Source organism: Lepus europaeus, chromosome 18 (genome assembly GCF_033115175.1).
Source record: "Lepus europaeus isolate LE1 chromosome 18, mLepTim1.pri, whole genome shotgun sequence".
NCBI lineage: Eukaryota > Metazoa > Chordata > Mammalia > Lagomorpha > Leporidae > Lepus > Lepus europaeus.
The window spans coordinates 1,067,912-1,093,896 of NC_084844.1; the positions used below are offsets into that span (position 1 = coordinate 1,067,912).

Sequence of the window (25,985 nt, forward strand, 5' to 3'; positions counted from 1 at the left end):
GCCCCGGGGTCCTCCTGGCTGAGGGTCCCAGGAGATCCACTGGCTCCCGGCCGGCCACAGGGACGAGCCAGGGACACAGGCGGGGACTTGGGCCTGGAGCTGCCGGAGGGCGGTGAGGGGCGGCAAGGAAGTGGTGTTGGAGTGTGGGGCGGGCCCTGGTCTCGTGCCAGGGGTGTGGCAATGCAGGAAGGCGCCCCAGGCGGCCCCCCGGGGGCCCCCTGCCCGGGCCAGGGACCCGGCTGAGCCCTGCACCGCCAGGCCATTCCGTTAGGAGCCAAGACGGCTGAGCCGACGCCCAGGGGCACCAGTGGCTCCCTGACTAGCTCCTCTCTCCTGGCCGAGCCAATGGGCACTTGGCGACCCACGGTGGGGGTGCCGCTCCCACCCTGCTCACAAGACGGAGGGCGGCAAGCGACGCCCTCCCCAAAGCCCCAGCGATGGAGCAATCCCGGCTGTGGATGAAAGGGGGGGGCACCGGAGCCTGGGCTCCCAGAGGGCGGCAGCCTGCACCGGGAAGATGCCGCAGCTGCAGCCCGAGGCCGGCCTGGACGCCCGCAAACGGGCAGAGCTGGCCGCAGGAATGGAAACGCTGCCCGGCTGGGAGGCGTTGGAGGGGTGAGCTGAGGACCTGTCCGTCAGCACAAGGGGCCGGCACGGGGGAGCAGCAGGTGCAGCTGCCCAAACTGGCGCTGCGGTGTAGCGGGTAAAGCCACTGCCTGTGGTGCCAACGTCCCATAGGGCCACTGGTTCGAGTCCCGGCTGCTCCTCTTCCGATCCAGCTCTCTGCTATGGCCCGGGAAAGCAGTGGAGGATGGCCCAAGTCCTTGGGCCCCTGCACCCACGTGGGAGACCCAGAAGCAGCTCTGGCCGTTGTGACCATTTGGGGAGTGACTCGGCGGATGGAAGACCTCTCTCTGGTGGCTCTGCTTTTCAAATAAATAAATCTTTTTTAAAAATGTTTACTTTTGTTATTCTAAGTAAAATTTATAAAACTTTATAAATGAAAGTCTTCCATCTGCTGGCTCACCCCTTAAATGGCCACAGCAGCTGGTCAAAGCCGAGGGCCAGGAGCTCCGTCCAGGTCTCCCGTGTGGGTGTCAGGGACCCGGGTCCTTGAGCCGTCACCTGCTGCCCCCCAGGTCTGCATCAGACGTAAGCAGCCGGAGCTGCAGCCAGGCGCCCGGGGGTAAGGGGCCAGGCGTCCCAAGAGGAGTCTCCTTTCTAAAAGATAGTTTAATGTTTCAATTTATTGAAAAGTCAGTGTTACAGAGAGGGAGAGACAGAGATCTTCCATCCACTGGTTCTCCCCCCAGATGGCCGCAACAGCCAGGGCCAGGCCAAAGCCGGGGGCTTCCTCCTGGTCTCCCACGTGGGTGCAGGGTCCAGACACTTGGGCCATCTTCTGCTGCTTTCCCGGGCCATTGGCAGGGAGCTGGACCGGAAGTGGAGCAGCCAGGACACGATGGAGCCCCTGTGGGATGCCATCATCACGGGCCGTGGCTCTTCCCGCCATGCCAGTGCCGGCCCTTGCCGCGCCCCTCCGCAATGCCGGGCTCCATTCTGCTGTGAACCCTGTCGGGCGGAGGCAGGGCAGGGCTGGCGCTGTGACACATGGGTTAAAGCCCCGGCCTGAAGCGCCGGCATCCTACATGGGCACCATTCTAGTCCTGGCTGCCCCTCTTCAGATCCAGCTCTCTGGCCCAGTCCTTGGGTCCCTGCACCCATGTGGGAGACCAGGAAGAAGCTCCTGGCTCCTGGCTTCGGGTCGGCACAGCTCCGGCCGTTGTGGCCATCTGGGGAGTGAACAAGTGGATGGAAGACCTCTCTCTCTGTCTCTACCTCTCTTTCTAACTCTTTCAAATAAATAAAATAAATTAAAAAAAAAAAAAAGGTGACAGGGCTGCCCATGGACCCCCCACTCACTCTCAGGCCTGCCTCCCACCAAACCACGCAGCTGGTGGCAGGTGCTGCAGGTGACCCTCGGTTCCACCAGGGGGCAGTCTGGGGCAGAGAGCTGTGCACGGTCACTGGGGCGCCTGCTAGAGGGAGCAGCTCGCGTGCCCGGTGCAGGCTCGGCCCGAGGTCGCGTCCCAGGAACCTTGAGCGCTCTGCTGTCACCAGTCACTCCGGTGCCCTCTCGGTGTCCCTGGGAACCCCCGTACAACGTGGCTGCAAGGGTGCGTGGGCCGGGGGCAGGTCACAGCCCCGCAGGACGGAGTCCACCCGGGAGAGCCTCATCATGGCTCCGGCTCCGGCTCTGGGGCTCTGCGATCCGCCCAGCTCCGCCAGAGGCTTTGTCTTGAGCCAGCTGCCCCCTCGGCCTTGGCACCAGCGCCAGGGGGGAGAGGTCCCCTCCCTCAGCCCGAGTGCCTGTGCCGGAATGTTCCGCCAGGCAGCAGGGGAGACGGGGCGTTGTGTCCTGGAGGTCCCCGGGCACCATGCGTGCAGGCTGGCGTGGGTGACTCAGCACACAGACGCCCCCACCCTGGAGCCCCACGGCCGTCCCAGGAGGCTCCCCACGGCCCCTGGGGCTGGCCGCAGTGCGGAGGCCAGCTGCTCCGGGCGCCCAGCCGGGCCTGTGGCTTCCTCGCGGGCAGGACCCGGGCCCAGTGTTTGGCTTGTGTATCTCCCCACCCGGCTCCGCAGTGCCCTGGCTGTGGGAGGTGGGGCCAGGCCCCCCCAAGCCTGGAGTCCAAGCCTGTGCCCTGGACAGCCACATCCTCACGCCCGGGGCCAGCCTGGCACAGGGACCCGAGGCCCCCGCCTGCCACACCAGCACCCACGGGAGCACCGGGGGTGTCCACGTCCCAGGGGCTCCGCCCCTGCTCAGCCAGGTGCTCGTCCGGGTGACTGCCCGGTGCCTGGACTCCTGCCGCCCGCGCAGACAGAATGCTGGGCCCGGACCCCGGCTTCGGCCTGGCTCAGCCACGGAAGCTCTGCCTTTCACACAAATAAAATAAAATATTTACGTCTCAGCCGGAAGCTCTGGAGGGAGCACAAGGACCCTGGCTCTGCGGGGCCGCACCCGGACCCAGGGTGCAGGGGGAGCCCCTGGGGGCGCGGCGCCCCTCCCTAGGGCTCCGGAAGGGTCAGCGCCCACCCAAGCCTCCCAACTCGCGGGGCTGCCACCCCCCGAAGGACCTCATTCTCGCCCTCCCCACCCCGACGCACCGCCCGGGCCAGAGACGCGGCACAGCCTGGCCGCAGGGAGCGTGGGCGCGAATCCAGTGTCCAGCGAGCTCCGCGTGGGCGTGGCCTGGCAGGGCGGGGGACGACGAGGTGGCCTGAGGGCGTGGCCGGGGTGGGTGACCTCCCAACAACCCCCCCCCCCAGGCTGCTCAGGGGTCTCGGGGCCTGGGCTGGGCGCCCTCGGGGCCTCTCCCCTGGTGGCAGCTCATTGCACGCTCGGCCCCACCCTGTCATGGGGCACTTGGGTGTCAGAACCGGTCAGGCCGCTGAGCCCCGTGGCACTCTGCACCGCCTTTAGGAGAGGGTTCGAGGGCTCGGGCTGGCACTGTGGCCCAGTGGTTAAAGCCGCCACCTGCGGCACCGGCATCCCCACAGGGGCGCTGGTTCGAGTCCCGGCTGCTCCACTTCCTATCCAGTTCCGTACTATGGCCTGGGAAAGCAGTGGAGGATGGCCCAAGTGTTTGGGCGCCCACGTGGGAGACCCAGAAGTTCCTGGCTCCTGGCTCGGGTTGTGGCCATCTGGGGAGTGAACCAGTGGATGGAAAACCTCTCTTTGCTCCCTGTAGTCTGCCTTTCAAATACATTTTTAAGTCTTTAGGCTGCCCCCTCCGGGCAGGCTCCACCCCCAATCTTTACCCCTCCCTGCCCCACCCTCCTCAAGTCTCCCAGGGGCCTCCCCGCCTCTCCACGCCCTGGAATCCTGCAACCTAAGAACCCTGCAGGGCGACACTGGTAGCTCCTACCTGACTTCCCACTGCTCCACCCAGGAGGGCTTGGCAGGCCGCCCAGGGCTAGCGCCCAGCGCCCAGTGCCCAGCACCGTGGCACCCCCTGCGGCTCTGCAGGGTCTCCAGCCCCAGGCAGAGGTCGCGTCCGATTCACCTGGGCAGGTGCCTGCGGGGCCCGGTATCCACCATCTGGGCACCCTTGCTGGCCTGCCTGTCTTCTGGAAGCTTTATTTATTCGTTTGTTTGAAAGGCAGAGCAAGAGAGACAGAGATCTTGCACCTGCTGGTTCACTCCCTAGATGGCTGCAACAGGCTGGGCTTGCCCAGGTTGGAGCCAGGAGCCAGGAGCTCCATCCGGGTCTCACATGGGTGCAGGGCCCCAAGCTCATGGGCTTGGTGCTAGCAGGGAGCTGGGATGGAGGCAGAGCCCCAGCGCTGGACCTGGCTGGACCTGGCTGGACCTGACGGTGGTGCAGCCACATCCTTGGAGGTGGGCGCTGAGGCCTCCCGGGGTCCCGGTGGGACATCGACGGCTCTGGCCTGGGGACTAACATGCTGGGGTCTGCCGCACTTCAGGGGACCCCCACAGAGGGTGCAGGGCCTTCTTCCCTGAGGACACACCGCCCACCGCCCTGGCAGCCACAGCTCCCGTGGGGTGCGGGGGGGCCTCCCTCACACTGGGAACTCCCGGGCACCCAGGGAGAGGGAGGATGGCCCCTGGGATGTCCCAGGCTGCCTGGCACAGAGTGGCCGGGAGCAGCTTCCTGGGCCTCCCTGCCCCCTTGGTGCCCACCAGTCCAGGGCCCACTCCAGGGCCACCTCCTGCAGCTGAGCTGACCTGGGAGGTGCACACCTGGGGCTGTTAGGGGAGGCTCCCAGGCCCTGGCCTTGCTCTCCATAAACAGGGGGGCAGGGGAGCCCTCCTGAGGGTGCAGAGGATCCTGCCGACCCTGGACAGCAAGGCAGCTGCTGGCCACGGGTGCCGAGTGACGTGCAGGGCACACCGCGGGTGGTCCACGCTGTTTATTACAAGTGCCCCCACGGAGCCCCCAGGAGGCCCCGCCCCAAGGGTGCAGGAGGCAGGGGCTGAAGAAGGGCCCAGCCTCACTCGGCAGCACTGTGGGGTTGGCGCTGGCTGCTGCAGGACATGTGAGACCCCCAGGACAGACGCACTGCCCCGTCTCTGCCCACTGCGGCCACACGCCTGGGGGCGGCTTTGGGGCGGCTGGACCGGGCCAATGCCACCATGCCTGCTTGGGTGCCCTGCCTGCTGGGCTCTCGCTGGTCACCAGTGCCGTTTGCTCCCCTCACTTGGGAGCAGGGCTGGGTGGCTGTGGCCCCTTCGTGCGGTCACAGTGCAGGGACACTGCCCAGTGGGCGGGGCTGGGCGGGGGGCTGCCCCTGGGGCTCTTTGGAACAGCCGGTGCTGGCGGCCGGGCTCGGCACGGCGGCTCCCGGGCAGGTCAGGACGGCACCTGCAGGCCAAAGTGTTTGCGGAGCTGCTCCAGGAAGACGAAGGTGAGCACGGTGTGGGGGATGAGACGGATGCCGGCGGGAAACAGGCCCTGGGGGGGTCAGCCGGTTACCAGATGCTCCGGCGCCCCCGGCCCCCCACGGCCTCCAGCCCCCAGGGCCCCCGGCCCACCTTGTAGAAGGCCAGCGGTCCCAGCTTCGCGGTCTCCATTGCGCAGTGGAAGACGCCCTGAGGAAAACCCAGAGTGCAGCCGTGAGCAGTGTGCCCGTCACTCAAAGGCAGCCGTGATCCTTGGCCGCCGCCAGGAAGCCCCAGAGCCCGGCTGCACGGCCAGAGCCCAGACGGCCCGGACGCACGGCCAGACCGACTCCCCGGCCCGGCCTCCCAGGTGCCGCAGGTGCAGGGCAGCCTCGGCAGGCCTGGAGAGCCGGGCCAGCTGGGGTCAGGGAGGAGCGGGCAAGGGGCCGGGGCTGCAGGGGGGCTGCCGTCCATCCCGACTCTGCCAAGACGCCCGGGGGGACAGCAGTGACGGCCTCCCGCCCCGGGACCTGGACGGAGTTCTGGGAATACCCGTCAAGTAACTACAGACGAGAACAAAACAGGGCAGCTGAGTGGGCCGGAGGCTGTCCAGTGTGGGGCTGCCCACGGCCACCGTTCAGACTGCAGGGAGCCGCGCCCAGGCCCGCACGCACCCGGTACTCTCCCTTGGCGTTCATCAGCCGGGTCTTCAGCACGTCCAGAGGCTGGCACAGGACCGTGGCGCACCCACCCTGGGAGGGAGGGGGCGTCATCCTGGGCTCCCAGGGCCGGGCAGCCCCCCCACGCCGGGCACTTACGGCAATGAAGCTGGCGACAAAGTGCGTGAAGACGCTGTCAGACAGGTACCCGGTGCTAAGGACCAGCTGCTTGGCCTGGTCGTAGCAGGAGAGCTGGAGGGGTCAGGCAGTGAGCACCAAGCACCAGCACCCCTGGCGCCAGACGGGGGAGGGGCCGGGCCCACCCGTGCCCACTCCCCCTGCCAGCCCCCACCACGGGACTCTCAGCACTGCCTCTGTGACCCCTGAGGTCAGAGGTCAGAGGCCACAGCGGCTGAGAGCCCCGCCCTGGGCAGGAGCCCTACCTGGCCGACGGTGACCAAGGCCCCGCGGCTGGACGCCATGGTTGCGCCTGAGAACAGCCTCTTCAGGCCCTCTGCACGAGGAAGGGGTGAGGTCGGGAGCCGGCCAAAGCCCCCCGCCCCCGGGCCCCGCCCCCCACGGCCCTGCCGGCTCTCACCTTCCCGAGCCACACGGAGCAGCCCGTCCAGGGCGTGTGTGTAGCTGCAGGGGACACGGGGCCGTGAGGCTCAGCCCAAGTCCTTCCACGAGGAACCGCCGGCCGGGAGCCAGGGCACCCCAGGGGCTGTCCACACTGGGCCCCTGCCCCGGGAGGCGGGTCCTGCCTGCCTAGCCCCGGGGGGGCCCAGGTGTCAGCCGAGCACCTGTCCCCCGGGAGGGAGAGGGCCCGGGGCACAGCCGGTGGGTCCAGGAGGGAACTGGGCCTCCTGGGGGCCACAGGAGGGGGTGAGCTACGGCCACCGGACCCGCCCCGGGTCACCCCAGAGGTCGCAGGTCGTGCCTCTTACTCCACACCCCCCACCCAGGGCCTCAGCACCGACCCCACCCCACCCTCTGTGAGCCCCCAGGGGTCCTGGCAGGGCTGCAGGAGGCCCCCGCGCCCCCCAGGGCAGGGCCGCCGCCGCCGCTCACTTGCGCCGCTGGTGGAGGGGCAGCTTCATGTCATTCTGCATCCTGTAACAAGAGGGGGCTCTGGGCGGGCGGCCAGGGGGTCCACGGCACCGCCCCGACCCCCGGCCGCGAGGGCCCCTGGGCGCTCCCCCTGTGCGGGGCGGGAAGGCCTCAGCCCCACACCCACCTCACGTTGACCAGGTCTGCGGGGGTCCCCACGAAGCCTCCGGTCAAGCCTGGGGAGACACAAGGCCGGGAGCCCAGCCATGCGGCTTCGCGCGAGGCCCCGCCCCGCCGGCCCAGGCCCCGCCCCCTGCTCACCGCTGACGCCGCCCAGCAGCACCTTCTGGTGGAAGGGGAGGGGCCCCTGGCCGGCCTTGGTCAGGCGGTCGCGCACGGTCTCGTAGATGGCGAAGCGGGTCAGGGAGTAGGTCATCTGGGGGCGGGGCGGGGCTCAGAGGGCTCGGCCGGCACCCACAGACCCGGGGACGCCGGCCCGCAAGACCTCAAGCGGCCCACAAGCGCGGGGCTGCCCCTCGTCTGGGTGGTCTTCCCCCCACCCCGGGGTCCCATCGTGTAGGGAATCTTGGAGAACTTGAAAGGGGCTCGGATGCCACACGTGGCGGGTGAGGACGTCCCAGGCTGGGCTCTGAGACCAGGTCCCCCGGGAGGCGGGGTCCAGCGGGAGGGGGCGTGGCCAGGGAGGACCTGCCCTGGGTGGGCGCTCCCACACCTGTAGGACCCCTGGAGGCGGGGTCCAGAGGGAGGGGGCGTGGCCCGGGGGACAGAGCCCTGGGCGGGCCTCCCCACCCCTGTAAGATCCTGGGAGGCGGGGTCCAGCGGGAGGGGGCGTGGCCAGGGAGGACCTGCCCTGGGTGGGCGCTCCCACACCTGTAGGACCCCCGGAGGCGGGGTCCAGAGGGAGGGGGCGTGGCCCGGGGGACGCAGCCTGGGGTGGCCCGCACCTGCCGGCAGAGGGAGGCGCTCAGGCCGTTGTACAGAGCCAGGAAGCCGTCGGTGCGCAGCACCTGCAGCGCCATGCCCGTCATGCGCAGCTTCACCTCCTGCTGGGTCTGCAGGTGCACCTGTGGGGGCGGGGGCGGGGCGGGTCAAGCTGCAGAGCCCTCCCAGGCCCAGGGAGGCAAAGAGGTCGCCTCGATGAGGCCTTTCCCAGAATCCACTGGGGCCAGCCAGGGAAACTGAGGCAGGGGCAGGGCCCGGCCCGTTCACACTCCTGTTCTGCAGCACGCGAGGCCCCAGGCCCCAGCAGGGCAGGAGTACGGGGTGCAAGTGGGGTGGGCCAGGGCCAGACAGGAACAGCCGGGTGGGGGGGCCCAGGCGCACAGGGCAGCAGCCCCCGGCCAGGGCGAGCCATGTGGGGAGCTCGCAGCGGTTCCCAGACAGCTGGGCCTGGGCCCTGCCCGAGCAAGGCCCTGTCCACGGCACCCAGCGGGGCCACCGGCTCCGGGCCAGAGGGCAGTGGCCGCTCCCTGACCCCGCCACGCAGCAGAACACAGGGAAGGGGCGGGGCCGAGAGGCAGCACCGCCCTCCCTCTCCGGGGCCTTGGACAATGAACAATGGCACCCAAGGCCAGGGCCCCAGCCCCAGTGAGGGCTGGCCTGAGCCTCCAGCCCGCAGTCCCCGCCCCCCACCGCCCAGGCCACAGGTGCCCGGGCGGGGCCCAGGCTGGCTCTGGGTGGGGGCTGAGGCCTGGGCGGCTGGCCTGACCACAGGCAGGCGGGATCCCCAGGCCGGGCTGCGTCAGAGACCAAGGCCGCCCGACCTGGCTCCGGGCACAAGGGAGCTCTGTCTCGCTCGGCTCCATCAGCAGTTGAAAAAAACAGTCCACGGAGCACGCGTGCTTCTCGGCAGAGATGCGCACGCAGCGCTGGGCGCGCCGGCAGGAGCTCCTGGCGCCTCCGCTGGGCCCAGCCTCCCGGCCGTGCCGCCCACCTCTCGGGCCTGGGCCACCTGCCGCGCTGGGCCAGGTCGTGCGAGCAGCATCCGCCGCGCGGGGGCCGGGCCCGGGGTGAGCTGGGCGAGCCAGGTGTCCGGGTGCCGACACCCGCGCGCATTCGCGGACCGCGCGGACCGCTGCTCCCCGGCGCTGGGAAGGGGCCGCCCCGCGACGCCAGGCCCTGCCCAAGGTCACACCTGTATTCCCGTGGGGCCTGGCCATGCCGGGCCGGTCGGGAGCGGCGCCATCGCGGGCGGCCACAACTCCACGCACGGCCACCGGGAAGGAAGGGCCTCCCGGCACGACGGGGCCCGACTCGCGCGAGCGCGTGGGCGTCGCGGCTGCGTCTCCGCAGGCGCCGGCCCCCCGCCCCCGGCCTCACCTTGAGCAGGTCCAGCGGGTGCGTACAGCAGGCGGCCCCGCACGAGGCCAGCCCCCCGAAGTACCAGCGCGACACGCGCGCCTCGGCCGCCATGGCCCACGCGACCCTGGCCGGAGCCCTGCCGGACACTGGACCCCGGCCCGCAGCTACACCGCGCACGGTTCAAAGCCCAGCCCGCGCGCCCGCGCCCCGCACAACCAATGCGCCCGCGGGCGTGTGGGGCGGGACTGGAGACCCCGCCCCCGACGTGAGGGGCGGGACCCGACGCGCCGGGCGGCCACGCCCCCTGCGCGCGCCCGGCCCCCTGGCCTTGACCTCGCTCCCGCGGCCGCCCCTTGCCCGCCGGTCTCCAGCGCCGGGGACACGTGCGTGCGGCCGCGAGACCTCGCCCAGCGCGCGGACACGAGGGGGCCCAGCCAGGTCCAGCTGCGCGGAGGCCCGGCTCTGGCCGGAGCGCCCAGGCGCCTCCTCCACCCGGGAGGGGGGTTCGGGACCTTCGGGCCTGGAAGCCGCTCGTTTCCGGATAGGAAGTGCGAGTGGGCACCGCGGCCCGGGCTCTGCCACTCCGTCCCACCCGCCCTGAGGACGGTGAGAGGCGTGGGGAAGCGGCCCGAGCCCACTCAGCACCCTAGCTCGTGCCCCACACCCGGCCAGGCTCTGCGGCCCTGGGAGGCACTGGACGGACCATCGCACCGCACCGTGTATTTGCCACTCGGGTCTTAACTCCAAGTGGCCTCTGTCCCCCGAGGTCGTCGGCCGGAGTTCTGGACTGGGGGAGTGAAGCCGCTGGGGAGGCCCCTGGACTTTGTGCGGCCCACGTGACCGGCCTGGGGAGCCAGGAGGGTGCCCACGCCAAGGCCAGGCCGGGGGCTCTGTGAGAGGAGTGGAGACTCACGGAACACGCGGTTTCCCAGGACCCAGCGGCCCGGGTGCAGGACAGAGCACCAGGGCAATGGCCAAGCCGGTGGGCAGCACAGGCCTCCCACCCAGTCCACCAGGCCCCGTGGGCTTGGCTGCCCATCAAAATGGAGGTCACAGAAACCCCAGGGGACCAGGGTCAGAGCCCTGAGCCGTGAAGCCGAGGGGGTGGCGTACTGCGGGAGCCCCTTAAGAACCGACGAAGAGTTGGAAATTCCACAGCAGGGCTCGGGAAACAGGAAGTCACTTTCTCTAGTTTTATTTGAAGGGCAGAGTCGTCTGCTGGTTCCCCAGACACAACAGCCAACGTGGGGTCAGGACGAAGCCGGCAGCCTGGAGCTCCATCCGACCCCCACCTGGGTGGCAGGGGCTCAGCGGCACCTGCTGCCTCCCCTGCCCGGGGTCTCCTACACTGATCCCCCCCAGACTCCCAGCTGCAGACTTATCCCTGGTCAAGGGGTGGTGGGGCAGGCAGGGCCAGGTCTGAGTCCAGGACCAACCTTGAACCCGGGGCCCTGACACCTCGGGCCTGACCGGGAGGGCACGGCCGCCCAGGAGCTTACAGGAACCTGAGCTGTGGGGCGGCCGACTTCCAGCAGCTGAGCCCACAGGGTCAAGGCCAAGTGGCCGAGGCCCCGGGGTGGCCGCCAGCACACGCCTGTGTACAGTTGGAGGTCACTTCCAGCCCAAAGCTGGTCAAGGGGACGCAGCCCCCAGGAAGGACCAGGCCCAGGGTCTCCCAGCCACCAGCAGGAACGCCAGTGTGGTCAGCAGGGGTCAAGGGTCAGGGTGAGGCGGGGACAGGCACCCGAGGTGTAAGCACCGCCCCACCCTCGGGAAGGGGACAGGAAGTCCTTGTCCCCAGCACCGAGTGTGGTGGCCGGGCCCTCGTCCAGGGTCTGCTGCTGGAGAACCATTCACCAGAGGAGAGCCGATGCAGCCCAGGCCAGGGCCCACAGGGGCCGGAGGCTGCGCCCCAGGCACACTGCCCCTCGCGGGGTCCTCCGGCCTCCCAGGCACAGCCTGCAGGTTCCCGGGAGTCAGCCCCTGGCCAAGGCCAGCACCTGGGCGACAAGCTGTGTCCAGGCACCCAGGCCCTCGCCCACCAGGGATCACGGGTCCCCTCCCTGCGTGGCGAGGGCTGCTGCTGGCTCCAGGTCTGGACACAGGAAACTCACACCCACTGCACCCCTCACAGCCTCTCAGCCCCCACCCCCAGGGGCAGCAGGCAGGCCCCCCAGCTGCCCCAGCACACCAGCCTGCAGGAGCCTGAACAGTATATTTGTCTCAGCGGCCACAGGAGCCAACGCGGCCTGGAGGCCCTTGGGGGCTGCGCCATGGCAGCCGCTGCCCCGCCCTCCCCACCAGCGAGTCCGTCCGTTGGCGGTGGGCCAGGAGCCCCACTCCCCAAGTCCCCGTGGGGGTCTGGTGCCGGGGGCGGGGTGCCCGCGAGTCCTGGGGGGGCTACTCCAGCACCACGGTGCCGCCCACCGCCTCCAGGGCCGCCTTGATCTTCTCGGCCTCAGCCTTGACCACGTTGGCCTTGACTTCCTGGGGCAGGGACTCCACCAGCTTCTTGGCCTGCGGGGGTGGAGGCAGGGCCGGGCCCCGGAGTCAGCAGGGCCAGGGACGAGCCCCGGGGTCAGCGGGGGCAGGGCCGGGGGCCCGGGGTCAGCGGGGTCAGGGCCGGGGGCCCGGGGTCAGCAGGGCCAGGGACGGGGCCCGGGGTCAGCGGGGTCAGGGGCAGGGACGAGCCCCGGGGTCAGCAGGGCCAGGGACGAGCCCCGGGGTCAGCAGGGCCAGGGCCGGCCCCCGCTCACCTGCACGAGGTTGATGCCCTGGATGTAGTTCTTGAGCTCCTTGATGAGCTTCACCTTGTCCACCGGCTTGGCCTCCGTCAGCCGCACGGTGAAATGCGTCCGCTCCTTCTGCTTGGGGACGTCGTCTTCTGCCGCCTCGGGGAGCAGGAAGGGGGCGTGAGGCCGGCACCGAGGGGCCCCACCGGGCCCGTAGCCGACTGGCACGGCTGCCCAGGGCACGCTGACCGGCCCACACCCCATGCCCTCCTTCACAAGGGCCACTCAGACACGGGTATGACCCCGAGAGCGTCGGGGGCCGGCTGGGACGGGAGCCGGCTGGACAGGGGCCGGGGTCCCCCCCGCGGGCCACCTGGGCAGGGGCCGGGGTCCCCCCCGTGGGCCACCTGGGCAGGGGCCGGCTGGACAGGGGCCGGGGTCCCCCCCGCGGGCCACCTGGGCAGGGGCCGGCTGGACAGGGGCCGGGGTCCCCCCCGCGGGCCGGCTGGGACAGGGGCTGCTCCGTCTCCCACCCAGCTCCCTGCTCAGGGCCTGGGGTGCAGCAGTGGGGCCCGGGGGGCAGTCCCAGGTTCCAGGTTCCTGGCTTAGGCCTGGCCCCGCCGCCACTCGGGGAGTGAACCAGCGGCCGGAAGGTCACGTGTCTGACTCTGCCCTTCAAACCAAACAACCTGCAGAGCCCAAGGCCCCTGAGCCGGGCCGTGTCCGACCCCGGGCGGGCCTGGCTCTGCCCCTCCGTCCGCGGGCAGCGGCCGCGCCCTCCCGAGTCTCCCCACGGCAGGTGCGGGGCGGGCTCACCTCCGGGGCGGCGGCGGCGGCGGCCGGCATCACGGCGCCCGCGGGCACGAGTCCCGCGTCCGGGATCTTCAGCGTTTTCTGGGGACAAAGCGCGGTGCTCAGCGCAGGCGGCCCCCACGCGACCCCCCCACGCGCGCCAGCCGCGGTACCTTCAGCAGCTCGTTGAGGTCCGCGACCTCCAGCAGCGTGAGGCCGGCTATGTCCCGCACCAGCTGCTGGATCTTGGGCGGGTACTCCTTGGGGGCGTTGTCCAGGGGGGCCCCGGCCAGGGCCTCGCCCCGCCGGGCGCCGCTGCTGCTCAACTGCCGCGCAGCGCACACGCAAGGCACCTGCCGCCTGCCCCGGGAACAGCGTCAGCCCGGGGCCGGGGGCGCACGTGCAGGGCTCTCGGGCCTCGAGGACCACCCGACGGGCCCCGGAGCCGCTGCACACTCCTCAGCCCCAGAGACCCCCGCGGGAGACCCCCGCAGCAAGCTCCCAGCGCCGGCGCGTGGCCGGGGGCGCCCAAGGTCACCCCGCGGCCACGCATCTCGCTTCGCGCGGCTCCCGCGGGGACGGGGTGCGCCCCGAGGGGCGAGCCGGCCTGAGCCGCTGCAGGTGGCCGCATGCCCGCCGCCCCCTGTTCGTCCCCAACCCGGAGCGCCCGGGCCTGGCGCCACAGGGCCCTGCAGTACCTGGCGAGGCGAAGCGCGGCGCCGCGAAGCCCCAGACACGGCCCCCACAGGGGACGAGCGGCTGCCGGCAGCATCGCTCCGCGGCGGGAAGGTCACACGCGGCTCCCAGGAGGGACGCTCTAGCCACCACGGCCGCGAGCACACGAGCGGGAAGGGACGCTCTAGCCGGCGAGGCGGCAGGGCATACGAGCTGGAGACTGACGCTCTAGCGACCGAGCATAGGGGTTGCAGAGAGACACTCTAGGCGCCACGGACGCGAGCATACGAGCTGGAGCGGGACGCTCTAGGCGCCACGACCGGGAGCATACGAGCTGAAGGCGGACGCTCTAGGAACCACGACCGCGAGCATACGAGCTGGAGCCGGACGCTCTAGGCGCACTTCGCGCTTGCCGCCTCTCGCCCCCGAGATTACCCACAAGGCAGTTCCTGGCGCAGGCGCAGGCGGGTCCTTGCGGCACGGACGGAAGCGTCGGCCTGCGCCGCGGCTGTGGGCTGTGCCCGCGCCCGTGCCCACGCCCTCCTGCGGCGGGGGCGCCTCTCCCCGCCCCCCCCCACCGGCCACGCAGCCTGTCAGAGCGGGAGTGGGGTCACCAAGAGGTGTGGGTGCGCGGGGTGCCCGGAGCCCTGGCCCGCCTCTGCCCCCGTAGTCACGCCCACTCAGGCCACATGAAGCTGCCCATTTCCCTCGGGGGACCGCAGTCCTGCGTGGCAGAGCTGGCGCGGACCCCTGCACCTGCACGCGTGGCGCGGGGGTCTCCTGCCCAGCTCCCGTGCGCCGAGGCCCACGCCGCCTCCGTGCACGGCGGGGGTCCCGCCCGAAGACCCGCAACCTGGGCCCTGCGGCTTCCGAAATCCATTTTCCCCGTGCCTGCCCCGTCAAGGACCCCGGCCCGCACGCACTCCGCACTCTGCGCGTCTGGAATTCTTTTATTACCGCGGTGGCGCTGCAGGGGAGGGGGCGCTGGGAAGCGGGAGTGGAGACCCTGAGCCGCCGCCCCTGGCTGTGGCGGGGCCGGGAGACGCCCCGGCAGAGTCCGCGTGGCCACCTGACCCACGGGGCGGCGGGTCTCCCTGGGGAGGGGTCTTCCCTCCCGCCCGCCCTCCCCGAGGCCCGGCCCGGGGAGAGAAGCCAGAGACGACTCAGGACCTGAAGCGGGGGCGGGGGGGGGGCTCGGCGTCCGCGTGCGCTGTGGCTACTCCAGGGTCAGTCGAAGGAGATGAGCTGGGCTTCGCTGCCCTGCACGGGCGGCCCCTGTGCGGGCGGCTGCGGGGCCGCGGGGGGCGGCTGCGGGGAGAGCAGATGCGGCCATGTTACCCCCCAGGCCGGCGGCTGCCTGGCCGGTGGAGCCCGCAGCCTGGACAGATGCCTGCCCGGCCGGCCCGCCCAGAGCCCACGAGGCCCGCGGGGCTGCAGTGCGTGCTGGGGAGGGCCCGTGGGGGGCTCACCTGCGGGTACGCGGGCTGCTGCCCGGCCACGTAGGGCTGCTGGGGCGGCAGAGCCGCGTCCTGGCCAGGGAGCGCGCTCATGAGGTTCTGTGGGGGAGAAGCCAGCAGCTGAGTGGCCTTGTGGACACACACGGGGTCCCCCCAGCGCCGACCCGGCCTCACCTGCATGCCGTACGGCTGGTAGCCCACGGACACGGACTGGCTCCCCAGGTAGCCCAGGGTGCTCGACTGTGCGGGCGGCTGGGGCATGGCCGGGAGGCTCTGCGGGGCCTGGGGGGCCACGTTCTGTGGGGAAGGGGTGTGTGTCAGGGCACAGGGGCTGGGCGCGCGGCCCGCAGAGCAGCCCGGCCCTCATACCTGGTAGCCTGGGGTGGGCGTGGGCTGGTAGGATGAGTAGGCGGGGCTGGCGGTGGGCCCGGCCTGGGCCTGGGGGGCCGCCTGGGCCCCGGTGGCGCCTGCTGGGTACATGTAGGCGCTCACCATGCTGGGATCTGGAACAAAGCAGCAGGTGCGGCACGAGTGACCACTGCCCGGCACGTGGGCTCAGAGCAGCAAGAAACGCTGGAGCCAGAGGGCTGGCCGGCCGGCATGAGCGGCTCCGGGGAACACGGCCCCCGCCCCGCGCTCACAGCCTGGCTGAGCCACGCTGTCCCGACAGGCCAGGGCTCCGGGGAGTCACCGCTGTGGAGCGCGAGGGACATTCTGGAGGGGGGAGCAGGGGACAGTGGCGCACACGCGCACTGCTGCGGGCCCTCAGGCCTGGGGGCCGGCAGGGGGCAGGGGCAGGGCTGGCCCCGGTGTGCATGGGAGAAAATCCCACCTGGGGGATTTGGGGATGGTTAGAACACTCCCGGCAGGCCTGTCTACGATCAAGCTACAGCGCTCTGGGCCATCTTGGCTGGAGCCCCCCGCCCAGTGTTACCTGCCGCAGCCCCGGGCATGCTGGGGTACGGGCCAGCAGCTGGGGCCGGCTGGCTCATGTACACGCCGTGCATGGGAGAGCCCTCCACGGAGCCTGCTGGGCTGAAGGTGCCGGGGAAGCTGGCCGGGCCGGACGGCTGGTACAGCACGCCCCCGGCTGCAGCAGGCACCGCCTGGAGCTGGGGACAGAGAGGGCTGTGAGAGCCAGTGTCCTGCCCAGGGTGGGCGTGGGCGTGGGGTGGTCAGTGTGCCTGGGCATAGGGCAGGGGGAAGGCGGGCATCTGGGCCGCTGTAGGGGTGGGGTGGGCAGCGTGCCTGGGCGTAGGGCAGGGGGGAGGCGGGCATCTGGGCCGCTGTAGGGGTGGGGTGGGCAGCGTGCCTGGGCGTAGGGCAGGGGGGAGGCGGGCATCTGGGCCGCTGTAGGGGTGGGGTGGGCAGCGTGCCTGGGCGTAGGGCAGGGGGGAGGCGGGCATCTGGGCCGCTGTAGGGGTGGGGTGGGCAGCGTGCCTGGGCGTAGGGCAGGGGGGAGGCGGGCATCTGGGCCGCTGTAGGGGTGGGGTGGGCAGCGTGCCTGGGCATAGGGCAGGGGGAAGGCGGGCATCTGGGCCCGCATCTGCACCGTCTGCTTCTGCTGCTCCAGGCGCAGCTGCCGCTGCTTCTCCTGCTCCTGCAGGCGCTGGATGGCCAGCTGCCGCTGCACCTCCAGGTACTCCTGCGGGGCGGGGGGGGGGGGGTCAGGCCGGCGGGGCGGGGCCGCACCGCCCGTGCTGCCCTCGCCGCCCGCCGCCCGCCGCCCGCCGCACCTGCTTCTTCTGCCGCATGATCTCCAGCTTCTGCGCCAGCTGGATCTGGCGCTGGCGCTCGGCCTCCTCGGCCGCCCTGCGCAGCTTCTCCCGGTGCTCCTCCCGCAGGGCGCTCAGGGCCCCCCGGGCGTCCCGGATCTGCGCCAGCTTGTCCTGCAGCCCCTCGTAGTACACTGCGGGAGCAGGCAGAGCCGGCCTGAGCGCGGCGGCCCCGGGCGGGGGCCGGGGGCCGGGGGGCCGGGGGCCCGGGGGACGGGGGGCCGGGCGGCGGGGGCGGGGGCGGGCACGCACGCCTGCGCTCGTCCAGCTGGTTCAGCAGCTCCAGCAGCTGGGGGTGGGTGCTGCTGATGGACTGGAACAGCGACAGCACGGCCGAGTCGTTGGTGATGCTGCGGCCCCGCATGTGGTTGCTCTTCATGCGGTTCACGAAGGTGCTGACTGCGTTCTGCAGGGCCTTGAGGAACTGCTCGTGGCTCTCCTCCGACTCCCCGTTCTGGTACTGCTGCTGGACACGGGCCCCGTGAGCGCGGTCAGCCCCCCGGCCTGCAGGACAGGGAACTTGGCGCTCCCATCAGCTCCGCGAGCTGGCAGCGTGCATCGGAGCTACAACCCAGGCCCAGAGGTCGGGCTGACAGAGCCGGCTGGACGGCCCTCTGCCCTGCGCCCAGGCTGGCTTCCCGGGCCCAGCAGACAAAGCCCAGACGCCGGGAAGGCTGTGAACTCCTGGGGCGGGGGTGGGGCAGGGCTCCGGGCTGCTCTGCAGTGTCTGGGAGCACACAGTGTGGACAGAGCTCCGGCCCACAGCCCAGCCTCCGAGGTACGGGGCACGGCAGGGCCAGAGCCCTCGCTCAGGACAGGGCGGGCACTGTGCTGTGCCTGACGCCCCATGTGACGGGCGGCTGGGAGGGACCCCGCCTACCTCGCTGAAGGGGCCCCCGGAGGCCGGCGCAGGCTGAGGGTCTGTCTCAGGGAGGGGCGCCTGCAAGAGACCGGAGTTGCGAGGGGCTCACTGCCCTGCCTCTGCCCAGGCTCCTCAGGCCAGCAGCCTGAGCCACAGGTGCAGGGCGGCGCCCTCACCTCCCCCACGCTGGCGGGGGCTGCGTGCCCCTCCCCGGGCTGGGCGGCCGGCTCCGCCAGAGGCACAGGCGCGGAGGGCGTGGGGCTCCGCCGAGCCTCCTCCTGCTTCTTCTCCCAGTAGTTGCGGTTCAGGTACCGGGCAAGCTGCTCGGCAAAGAGCAAAGGTCACTCGTGTGGCCGGGAGGCGGCAAGGACCGCCCCCCGGCCAGGGCCCTTACCTCAGGGTCCATGTCCTCAGCCAGAGGCGCTGAGGAGTTCTGGGAAGACAAGGGCAGACTGGGGTCACAGGTGCAGGCAGCAGGGAGCCGGCCTCAGCAGTCACTTGGGGAGGCCCCGCTGGTGTCCAGGGGCGGCGGATCCCACGGCCTGGGTGCCTGCCAGCCTGCGCAGGGGACCCACTGCCCCTCACGTGCCACACTCCTGCTGTCACAGGCACCCGAGCAGCAGCCCACAGGACCCCTGCTCAGCCCAGGCATCCCACCAGCTCTGCCTGCAGGCCCCCGCTGCAGCCTGGGCCTTCCACAGCCCCACAGAGCTCGCCACTATCAGTCTTCCACCCCAGCCCACCGTCCACAAAGCAGAGGCGCCCTGACCCCAGTCAGGGCCGGCCAGGGAGACCAGCAGGGCCTCCCAGAAAGGCCTTTAGCCATATGGATGGGAAGGTGTGGAGGACGTGGCTCACCACCTGGACCCTTGGCCTGGCTGGTGCCCTAGTGCCCGCTGAGGGCCGCGGGGGCTACAGACCAGGCCACCCTGGCCCTCTGCCCACATAGCAAGGCCACTTTGCTTGGGAGGCCCAGGTCAGCAGCGCTCCCACCGTTCCACGGCCTGAGGCAGCGGGCAGGCTCACCACAGGAGATGAGTACAGGCTGCCAGCGGGTGGCGCCGAGGAGGCCACAGGCGTGGGCTCTGCCTTGGGGTACGCGGTGTAGCTGGACTTCTGTCTCTGCGGCAGAACCAGGAAGTCACTGGGGAAAGGCCTGGCGCAGCACGAGGGGTAGCCCTCCTCACACTGCAGCCCACCCGAGCCCAGGTGTGCCTCTCCCAGACCCCGGCTGCATGGGAGCCCCAGGCTGCCCCCCGCTCGCCCGGCTGTGTGATGGCCCCCCGGCTCGCCCGGCCATGTGAGAGCCCAGGGTGCCCCCCGCTCACCCGGCTGTTTGAGAGCCCAGGGTGCCCCTCGGGCCTGGCCCCCGCTCGCCCGGCCGTGTGAGAGCCCAGGCTGCCCCTGGGGCCCAGCCCCCCGCTCGCCCGGCCGTGTGATGGACCCCCCCTCGCCCGGCTGTGTGATGGCCCCCCGCTCGCCCGGCTGTGTGAGAGCCCAGGGTGCCCCCCGCTTGCCCGGCCGTGTGAGAGCCCAGGGTGCCCCCGACTCGCCTGGCCGTGTGAGAGCCCAGGGTGCCCCCCGCTCGCCCGGCTGTGTGAGAACCCAGGGTGCCCCTCGGGCCTGGCCCCCAGCTCGCCCGGCCGTGTGAGGGCCCAGACTGCCCCTGGGGCCTGGCCCCGCTCACCAGTCTCTCCTTCTCCTCAGCCTCCGACTGTGACAGGGCCAGGGCCAGCTGCAGCTCTTCTTCCTCTTGCAGGGCCGTCTCGTCCCGCTTCGGGGGCAGCTGTGGCGGGCGGGAGGGCTGGTGAGCGGGGCCCTGAGGGAGAGGTGCCCGTGGGCCGCGGGGGGCGGGTACCTGGGACTGCTGCGACAGGGGGCTGGTCAGGTACTCCGGGGGCAGCTCCGTGGGGGCGGCCGCCTTCCCTTCCGCCTTCCTGGGGAACAGGAGGCTGCAGGTGAGCGGCCCCGCCCGCGCTCCCCTCCCCGGCCACACCAAGGGAAAGCCGCACTCCAGGGGACACCAGGGACTCGGACCACAGCCGGCACAGGCCTGGGCCGCTGAGCCAGAGCTACAGCCCCTCTCGCAGGAGCACAGACCCAAGCCCCGCAGGGCCGAGTGGCAGGAGCGGAGGCTGGCCCTCCACCGTCACTGGGACCCTGACCCCAGCGCCCTCTCTGTGTGACCCTGTTGGCCACAGACGAGGACCCAGGAGGACCACACAGAGGGCCTCCAGGGGGTGCCAGCCGAGGGGCCGGCTCAGGCACACCAGAATTCCAGCTCAAACGTTTCCACCCAGGACAGGCGTCTGGTGCAGCGCCTGACGCGCACCTCGGGAGCAGCACGTGAGGGCTCCAACACTTGCCTCCCCAGTACCCACGCGGGAGACCTGGACCAAGTTCCCAGCACCTGGCTTCGGCCCAACCCTGGCTGCGGTTGGCGTTCCAGGAGCGAACCAGCAGACCAGAGTGCTGTCTTGTCTCCCCCAGAAAACAAAGAGAACCCGACCGCCTCCCACTTCGAGGAGCTTTATGCTGTGCTAAGAAAACACCGTGCTGATGGCCGGCGCCGTGGCTCAACAGGCTAATCCTCCGCCTTGCGGCGCCGGCACACCGGGTTCTAGTCCCAGTCGGGGCACCGATCCTGTCCCGGTTGTGCCTCTTCCAGGCCAGCTCTCTGCTGTGGCCAGGGAGTGCAGTGGAGGATGGCCCAAGTGTTTGGGCTCTGCACCCCATGGGAGACCAGGAGAAGCACCTGGCTCCTGCCATCGGAACAGCGCGGTGCGCCGGCCGCAGCGTGCTACCGCGGCGGCCATTAGAGGGTGAACCAACGGCAAAAGGAAGACCTTTTTCTCTGTCTCTCTCTCTCTCACTGTCCACTCTGCCTGTCAAAAATAAAAAAAAGAAAAAAAGAAAACACCGTGCTGCAGCCGACAGGCTGGACGGCAGAGGGAGGGGCCGGCAGGCTGAAGCGCCAGCCCCATCACCGAGGAGCCTGGGGCTGCGACACTCGGGGAGCGCACGGCCACACGTGGGCCTCGCGCACAGAACCAGGGAGAGGAGAGGCACTCTGCACACACCCCTGAACTGAGACCAAGGTCCCCACCCCCGGGAGGGACACCCTGAGAGGACACGGCCGTCCACCAGAGGCGCACAGCCCGAGCCCCGGCCCCAGGAAACAGCCCACACGGACAGCCAGGCCCCCAGACAGGACCACGCCACGCCCCTCATCCGACCAGGGCCACCAAGGACTCCCTTGGGACAGCCGGAAGCCGACACGGACGCTGGTGCACGCTGGTCCTCACAAAGCAGCGCAGGCACAAGGGACGTGAAGCCGTGACTCGCTCCCACACTCACAGCACAGCAGACTTGGGGGCTCACGCGTGTGCACGCGGGTGGCGGAGCACGTGGCACGCGGCGCCGTGCACAGGGGCTCGCGCAGGGACGACAGGAGCCCAGGGCACGCCCTGCCCACAGGGGCTCGCGCAGGGACAGGAGCCCAGGGCACGCCCTGCCCACAGGGGCTCGCGCAGGGACGACAGGAGCCCAGGGCACGCCCTGCCCACAGGGGCTCGCGCAGGGACGACAGGAGCCCAGGGCACTCACTTGTTCAGCTGCTCGTAGCACGGCTCACACACGCGCACCTCCTTCTCGATGCCGAACTTGGGGATGCTGGAGTACTTGGAGGAGCACTTTCCGCAGAAGATCTGCCCGCACGCCCGGCAGTGGTGCTGCGAGAGACGGGGTTGGGCAGGCGGGTCACCCCAGCACCCGCCCACTCACAAGCCCCTGGACATCACTGAGGCGGGGGGGGGGGGGGGGACAGGACGCTTCCCACGTTGGGCAAAGGAGAATTAAAAGGGGAGGTCCCCGAAACACCTGCGCCAGGGCCACCCAGAGAGGCGTAGGGCACCAAGACCCCGCGGCCCCCACCTTCACGGCCTGAAGAACCGGGCCATGCAAAGACCAGCAGCCCTGGCCAGGGCTCTAGGGTCCCCACGCAGGTGACGCAGACCCTGCCCGGGGCAGGGCTACCAGGCCCATGTTGGCCGAGGGCACTGCCCTCCTCAGGACTCGAGTGTGACTGCGGGGGACGGGCCAGGCTGACGGGCAGTAGCCTCAGAGACCACGGGGCCAGCACTCACCTTGCGGGTCACCACCCCAAACTGCACCCTGCACCGGTGGCACTCCTCGGCGTCCACCCAGTCAGGGGCCTGGGGAGTGGGCAGCGTCAGAACCGCACGGGCCCCTTCACCCCCCAGCTCCCCGCTCCGGGGTCAGGGCTTCCCGCCGTCGGAGGGCCGTGTCAATATCTGCGCACGTTGCACCCATCGCCATGGCCCAAAGGCCCCTTGCCCATGTTCCCACGTGCACACCGAGCTCTGGACAACAGCTCACCCCACCCCGTGAGCCAGCCCCCGGGCCGCCCTCCCCACCACCGCAGCCACCCCGCACTCACTCTCTCGGCGGCAAACATGGCGTCGCTCTCCTTGAACTCCGGGAAGACGTGCCCTGGGGAAGGAGGCCAGGGTCCGCGCTGGGTCCGCCTTGTGTCCCTTCCTAGCCCCGGGCATCTCCCCCCACAGAGGGGGACACGGCGGCGCCCACAGCCCCGGCGAGCGTGCGCCAGGCCCTGAGGCTCCGCCCCTGCCGCTGGGGGCTCCACCGGCCCCCTGCTCTCAGAAATGGGTGCCGAGGGCTCTCGGGGCGCGGCCCCCTCTGAAGAGCCCCTCCAGGAGTGTGGACACGAGTCCATCCCACACCCAGCCTGGCATCCGGGCCGGGGGCAGCCTGTGCACCTCATGGAACCTCCAGCTCCCACAGGCATCCCGAGAGGCCCCGACACCCGCCAGACCCCACTCTCAAGGCCGAGCTGGGGCGTGAAGGCCTTGCCTGCAGATGAGAGCCCCCGCCCCGCCCCTCATCTACTGCCTGGTCCCAAGCAAACACCCCCAGGCGCGTCCCGCATTCCCACTCCTCCAAATCCACCAAGCCTGCCATGGCCGTGGCCACCAGCCAGGGAGGCAGAGGGGCCCTGAGATGCACCTCAGCTGCCACGGCCTGACCTGAGCCCACCAGTGCCTCACGGAGCCCTGGCCTACAGCTCAGGAGACACCAGAGGGCACTGGACCCCTCTCTGCCTGCGGCAGGGCTCGGCACTGGCTGCCAGGATGCAGGCTCCTCCCTCTCGAGCTCCTGGTGCCCAGGCCACCTTCTGGCACTCGCCCTAGGCCACACCCCCTCGAGCCCTGACTCCAAAGTCAGCTCGTTTGCCGCACAGGGTGCGAGGCCTCCCTCCCGTGGGGCTCTCCCAGGTCCTGGCTCCCACCCCGTCACCCGGCAGTACCAGACAGCCCCCTCGTTCCAACACTGCCTTTCAGGTTTGACTCTGCCTGGCCAGGCAGCCCCTGGGCTCCTAGGGGCCACACCCAGAGCCCTGGACTGGACCCAGGCCCTGCGACTCACCCTCCACCTTCATGATCTGGTAGGTGTCCTGCACCACCTTGTACTTGGGCTCGTTCCGGAAGGCGTGCGCCCAGGCCTGGATCAGGTACAGGATCTTGTTCCGGACGTTCACCTCCACCTGTCTCTGCAGAGCAGTGCGAGGAGCTGGGCAAGGCCGCAGCTGACCAGGGTGAAGCAGTGGCCGGCCAGGCCCCGTCCTGAGCAGGGGCTCCCCTGCAGATGGAGGCTCAGGCGGGCTTGGCGCCGTCCAGGGCCGTGGCTCCGCTGACCCCTGCAGCCGAGGAGCCACAGGTGCCTGCTGCCTTTGCCTGCTCCCAACCAGGCCTGACTGGGCCTGACCAGTCTGGGGGTCCCCTGCTCCCACTGGCTCCGATCACGCAGAGCCAGCCAGGCCTGACCACGTCCACCTTCCCAGTGACAGCCGGCAGGGGCAGGAGGGCGGCTGCTCCCACAGCTCCCCCAGGGCCGGTGCAGCCCACCACGTGTCCGGGACTGAGACTGTCCATGCCCGCGCAGAGGACAGCACGGGACGAGAGCTGCTTCAAGGGGACACCACGACAGCTCCCGCCCTGGGGTCCAAGCTCTCTCCCCCAACTCGCACCCCTTCTCCAGCACGATCCCTCCTGGGCACGAGCCTTGCGTGTTTGACCAGAACACGAGGGTGGGCCGGGCCCGAGCCTCCCCTTAGTGCAACCAGGACACAGCAGGAAATGCTCAGGTCACCAGCGCAGGCCTCCGACGAGCCCGCGCGAGCCTGGGCCCCCAGGGGAACTTCCAGGAGCGCGGGCCCAGTCCTCAGGTCCCGGTGCAGGGTGGGCAGCATCTCTTTGGCAGAACCCCTCAGGTGCCCTGGGCACCACCTGCTGTGGACCTGGGTGACACCCCCCCCCCCCGGGCTCCTCGGTCTGCTCTCCTCCCTCCTGACCCCGACACACCCGAGCTCACAGCTGTCACCTGGCCTGAGCGTCCTGACTGCTCTGCCCCGGGAGCCTCCCCTCGGGCCCCTGCTCACACCCCTGCCCCAGCCGCCCCCCACGGGAACTGCCCGCACCTCCCCAGCCACTGTCCCAGACTCAGCTCTGAGTCCTGCTTCCCAACCCCCCCCCCCCCCCCGAGGCCAGGAAGACGGCGGGGTCTCCTCCGTGGCCCCTCTGCCCGGGACTGGCCCACGCCCTCCGGCGTCCTCAGCCCCGCCCGGGGCTACCTTCAGTAGCTCCTTCAGCTCCTCCATGGTCTGCTTGTTGGCCACCTCGTCGTGCACCGTCTGGCCACAGTTCTTCACCACCGACTCCATGACCTGCAGACCCACGAGGGGAGGGTCCAGGCCACAGTCAGGGCAGGGGCCCCTCCTCCTCCTGGGCCCTGCGAGGGGGTCCCGGCCCCGACTCAGGGAGCCTGCCTCGGGCTGTGGGTGGGTCCAGGGACCCAGAAGCTGGGGGCAGAGTTACCTCCAGGGCGTACAGGGCCACGTGGGGGTTCTTGTCGTTGACTTTCTTCTTGATGGAGCTCACAGCATACTTCGCTCTGCAGGAGAGGAGGCCCGGTGAAGGCAGACGGACAGACGGACCTAACAGACGGACCGCGCCCCCTGCAGCCTCGGGGGAGGGCCCAGCCCTCACTCACTGCGTGTCGCCCTGGCGGATCAGGTCACAGATCTGCAGGATGGACTCCCAGTCGGTCTCCAGCAGCAGCTGGCTGGTCGCCTTGTCTGAGGGACACAGGCCACGTAAGCGCTGGCCCCCGGGGCCCTGGGCAGCCTCCCCAGCCAGGCCCTTGGACGCAGCGGGAGGCCAGGGCCAGCCCGGACGTGCACTGACAGCCGCAGAGGCGCTGGGACCCGCGGCGCCGTCCAGCGCCCGTGGATTCACCACGCCCTCACGAGCCAGGGGTCCAAGGGGAGGCCGCAGGCCCGGCCCCATGGCCGGTCCCAGAGCGAGCCAGGGCTCACTCTGAAACACGGCCCCCTGGCGTCCCGGCCGCGGGCTCCGTGGACGGCCACCCCTGCCCGAGCGCTCTGGGGACGAAGGCGGATCCGACTCCCACGGGGTCACCGCTGTCCCAGCCCCGGGGGCGGCAGCGGCCTACCAAGTGCGCCCTCCGCACCGACTCAGGACCACGGGGACAGCCCTGGGCGGCTGAGGGACGACCCGGAGCGTCCGGGGAACGTCCACCTGGCCAGCGCCTTCCCGCCCCGGGGCCCGGCCGCGGGAGCAGCGCCCAGGCGGCTCCACAGGCGCCGGCGAGGACGTGCGGGCCCGACCTCCGCCGTGACAGCAGCGCCCCGGCGGCTCCGACAGGCCCGGCCTCGGCGTTCGTGACTCAGGACCTGGCGCTCTCGGGGCACCGCCGCCCGCGGGTCCCCGTCGCCGGTGTCCTGCGCGGCCCTCACGGACGCGGCCCTGGAGGCGGCCACACCCGGGGCCGCAGGACGCGCTGACATCGCTCCCGGCGGCGCCGGGCGGCCCGGGGGCGGGCGCGGTGCGTTACCTAGGAGACGCTCGAAGGTGCCGCCGCCTCGCCCCATGGCGACCCCGACCCGGACCGACGCCGCGGACGCTCCTCCGCTCCGAGCTGGCGCGCCCCCCGACTTCCGCTTCCGCCTTCCCCTCCAGCGCGCGCACGCGCAGGTCGCCGCTCCGGCCGAGACTCGCGAGGAGGCGGGACTTAACGCCCGTCCCGTGACGCCGTGCGTCTATTGGACCGCGGCCGCCGATGGTGAGTCCAAAGAACCAATGAGCACTCTGGAAGAGAGGTATAGCCAATGAGAGGGGCAAGGGGCGGGTCCTGC

At 70.9% G+C, this 25,985-nt stretch overlaps 3 protein-coding genes across 4 annotated transcripts; all 3 read right to left on the bottom strand.

Annotated features, from left to right (window-relative positions):
• Positions 1-4,923: 4,923 nt before the first annotated feature.
• Positions 4,924-9,671, bottom strand: SLC25A10 (solute carrier family 25 member 10). The gene is made up of 11 exons (XM_062174769.1): positions 9,457-9,671; positions 8,082-8,201; positions 7,438-7,552; positions 7,304-7,352; positions 7,138-7,179; positions 6,665-6,708; positions 6,510-6,580; positions 6,226-6,318; positions 6,082-6,159; positions 5,561-5,617; positions 4,924-5,480 (listed from the first exon to the last, which is right to left on the bottom strand). The coding sequence occupies exons 1-11, from the start codon at positions 9,547-9,549 to the stop codon at positions 5,379-5,381; spliced, it is 864 nt and encodes a 287-aa protein (XP_062030753.1). The 5' UTR covers positions 9,550-9,671; the 3' UTR covers positions 4,924-5,378.
• A 946-nt stretch (positions 9,672-10,617) lies between these two features.
• MRPL12 (mitochondrial ribosomal protein L12) lies at positions 10,618-13,990 on the bottom strand. The gene is made up of 5 exons (XM_062174938.1): positions 13,661-13,990; positions 13,136-13,322; positions 12,987-13,064; positions 12,195-12,329; positions 10,618-11,955 (listed from the first exon to the last, which is right to left on the bottom strand). Exons 1-5 carry the CDS (start codon positions 13,732-13,734, stop codon positions 11,839-11,841), a joined length of 591 nt encoding a protein of 196 aa, XP_062030922.1. The 5' UTR covers positions 13,735-13,990; the 3' UTR covers positions 10,618-11,838.
• Positions 13,991-14,576: 586 nt separating this feature from the next.
• Positions 14,577-25,784, bottom strand: HGS (hepatocyte growth factor-regulated tyrosine kinase substrate). Of its 2 annotated transcripts, none has more exons than XM_062216512.1 (22): positions 25,685-25,784; positions 24,821-24,905; positions 24,646-24,721; positions 24,402-24,494; positions 23,198-23,321; positions 22,191-22,243; positions 21,877-21,945; positions 21,338-21,462; positions 19,590-19,668; positions 19,419-19,517; positions 18,758-18,853; positions 18,126-18,164; positions 17,908-18,051; positions 17,750-17,809; positions 17,122-17,332; positions 16,831-17,003; positions 16,599-16,739; positions 16,029-16,206; positions 15,464-15,597; positions 15,269-15,391; positions 15,107-15,193; positions 14,577-14,945 (listed from the first exon to the last, which is right to left on the bottom strand). In XM_062216512.1, exons 1-22 carry the CDS (start codon positions 25,719-25,721, stop codon positions 14,865-14,867), a joined length of 2,307 nt encoding a protein of 768 aa, XP_062072496.1. In that variant the 5' UTR covers positions 25,722-25,784; the 3' UTR covers positions 14,577-14,864. The 2 variants fall into 2 exon arrangements, with proteins under 2 accessions (XP_062072496.1, XP_062072495.1); XM_062216511.1 differs by having other exon boundaries at positions 17,122-17,335.
• Positions 25,785-25,985: the final 201 nt, after the last annotated feature.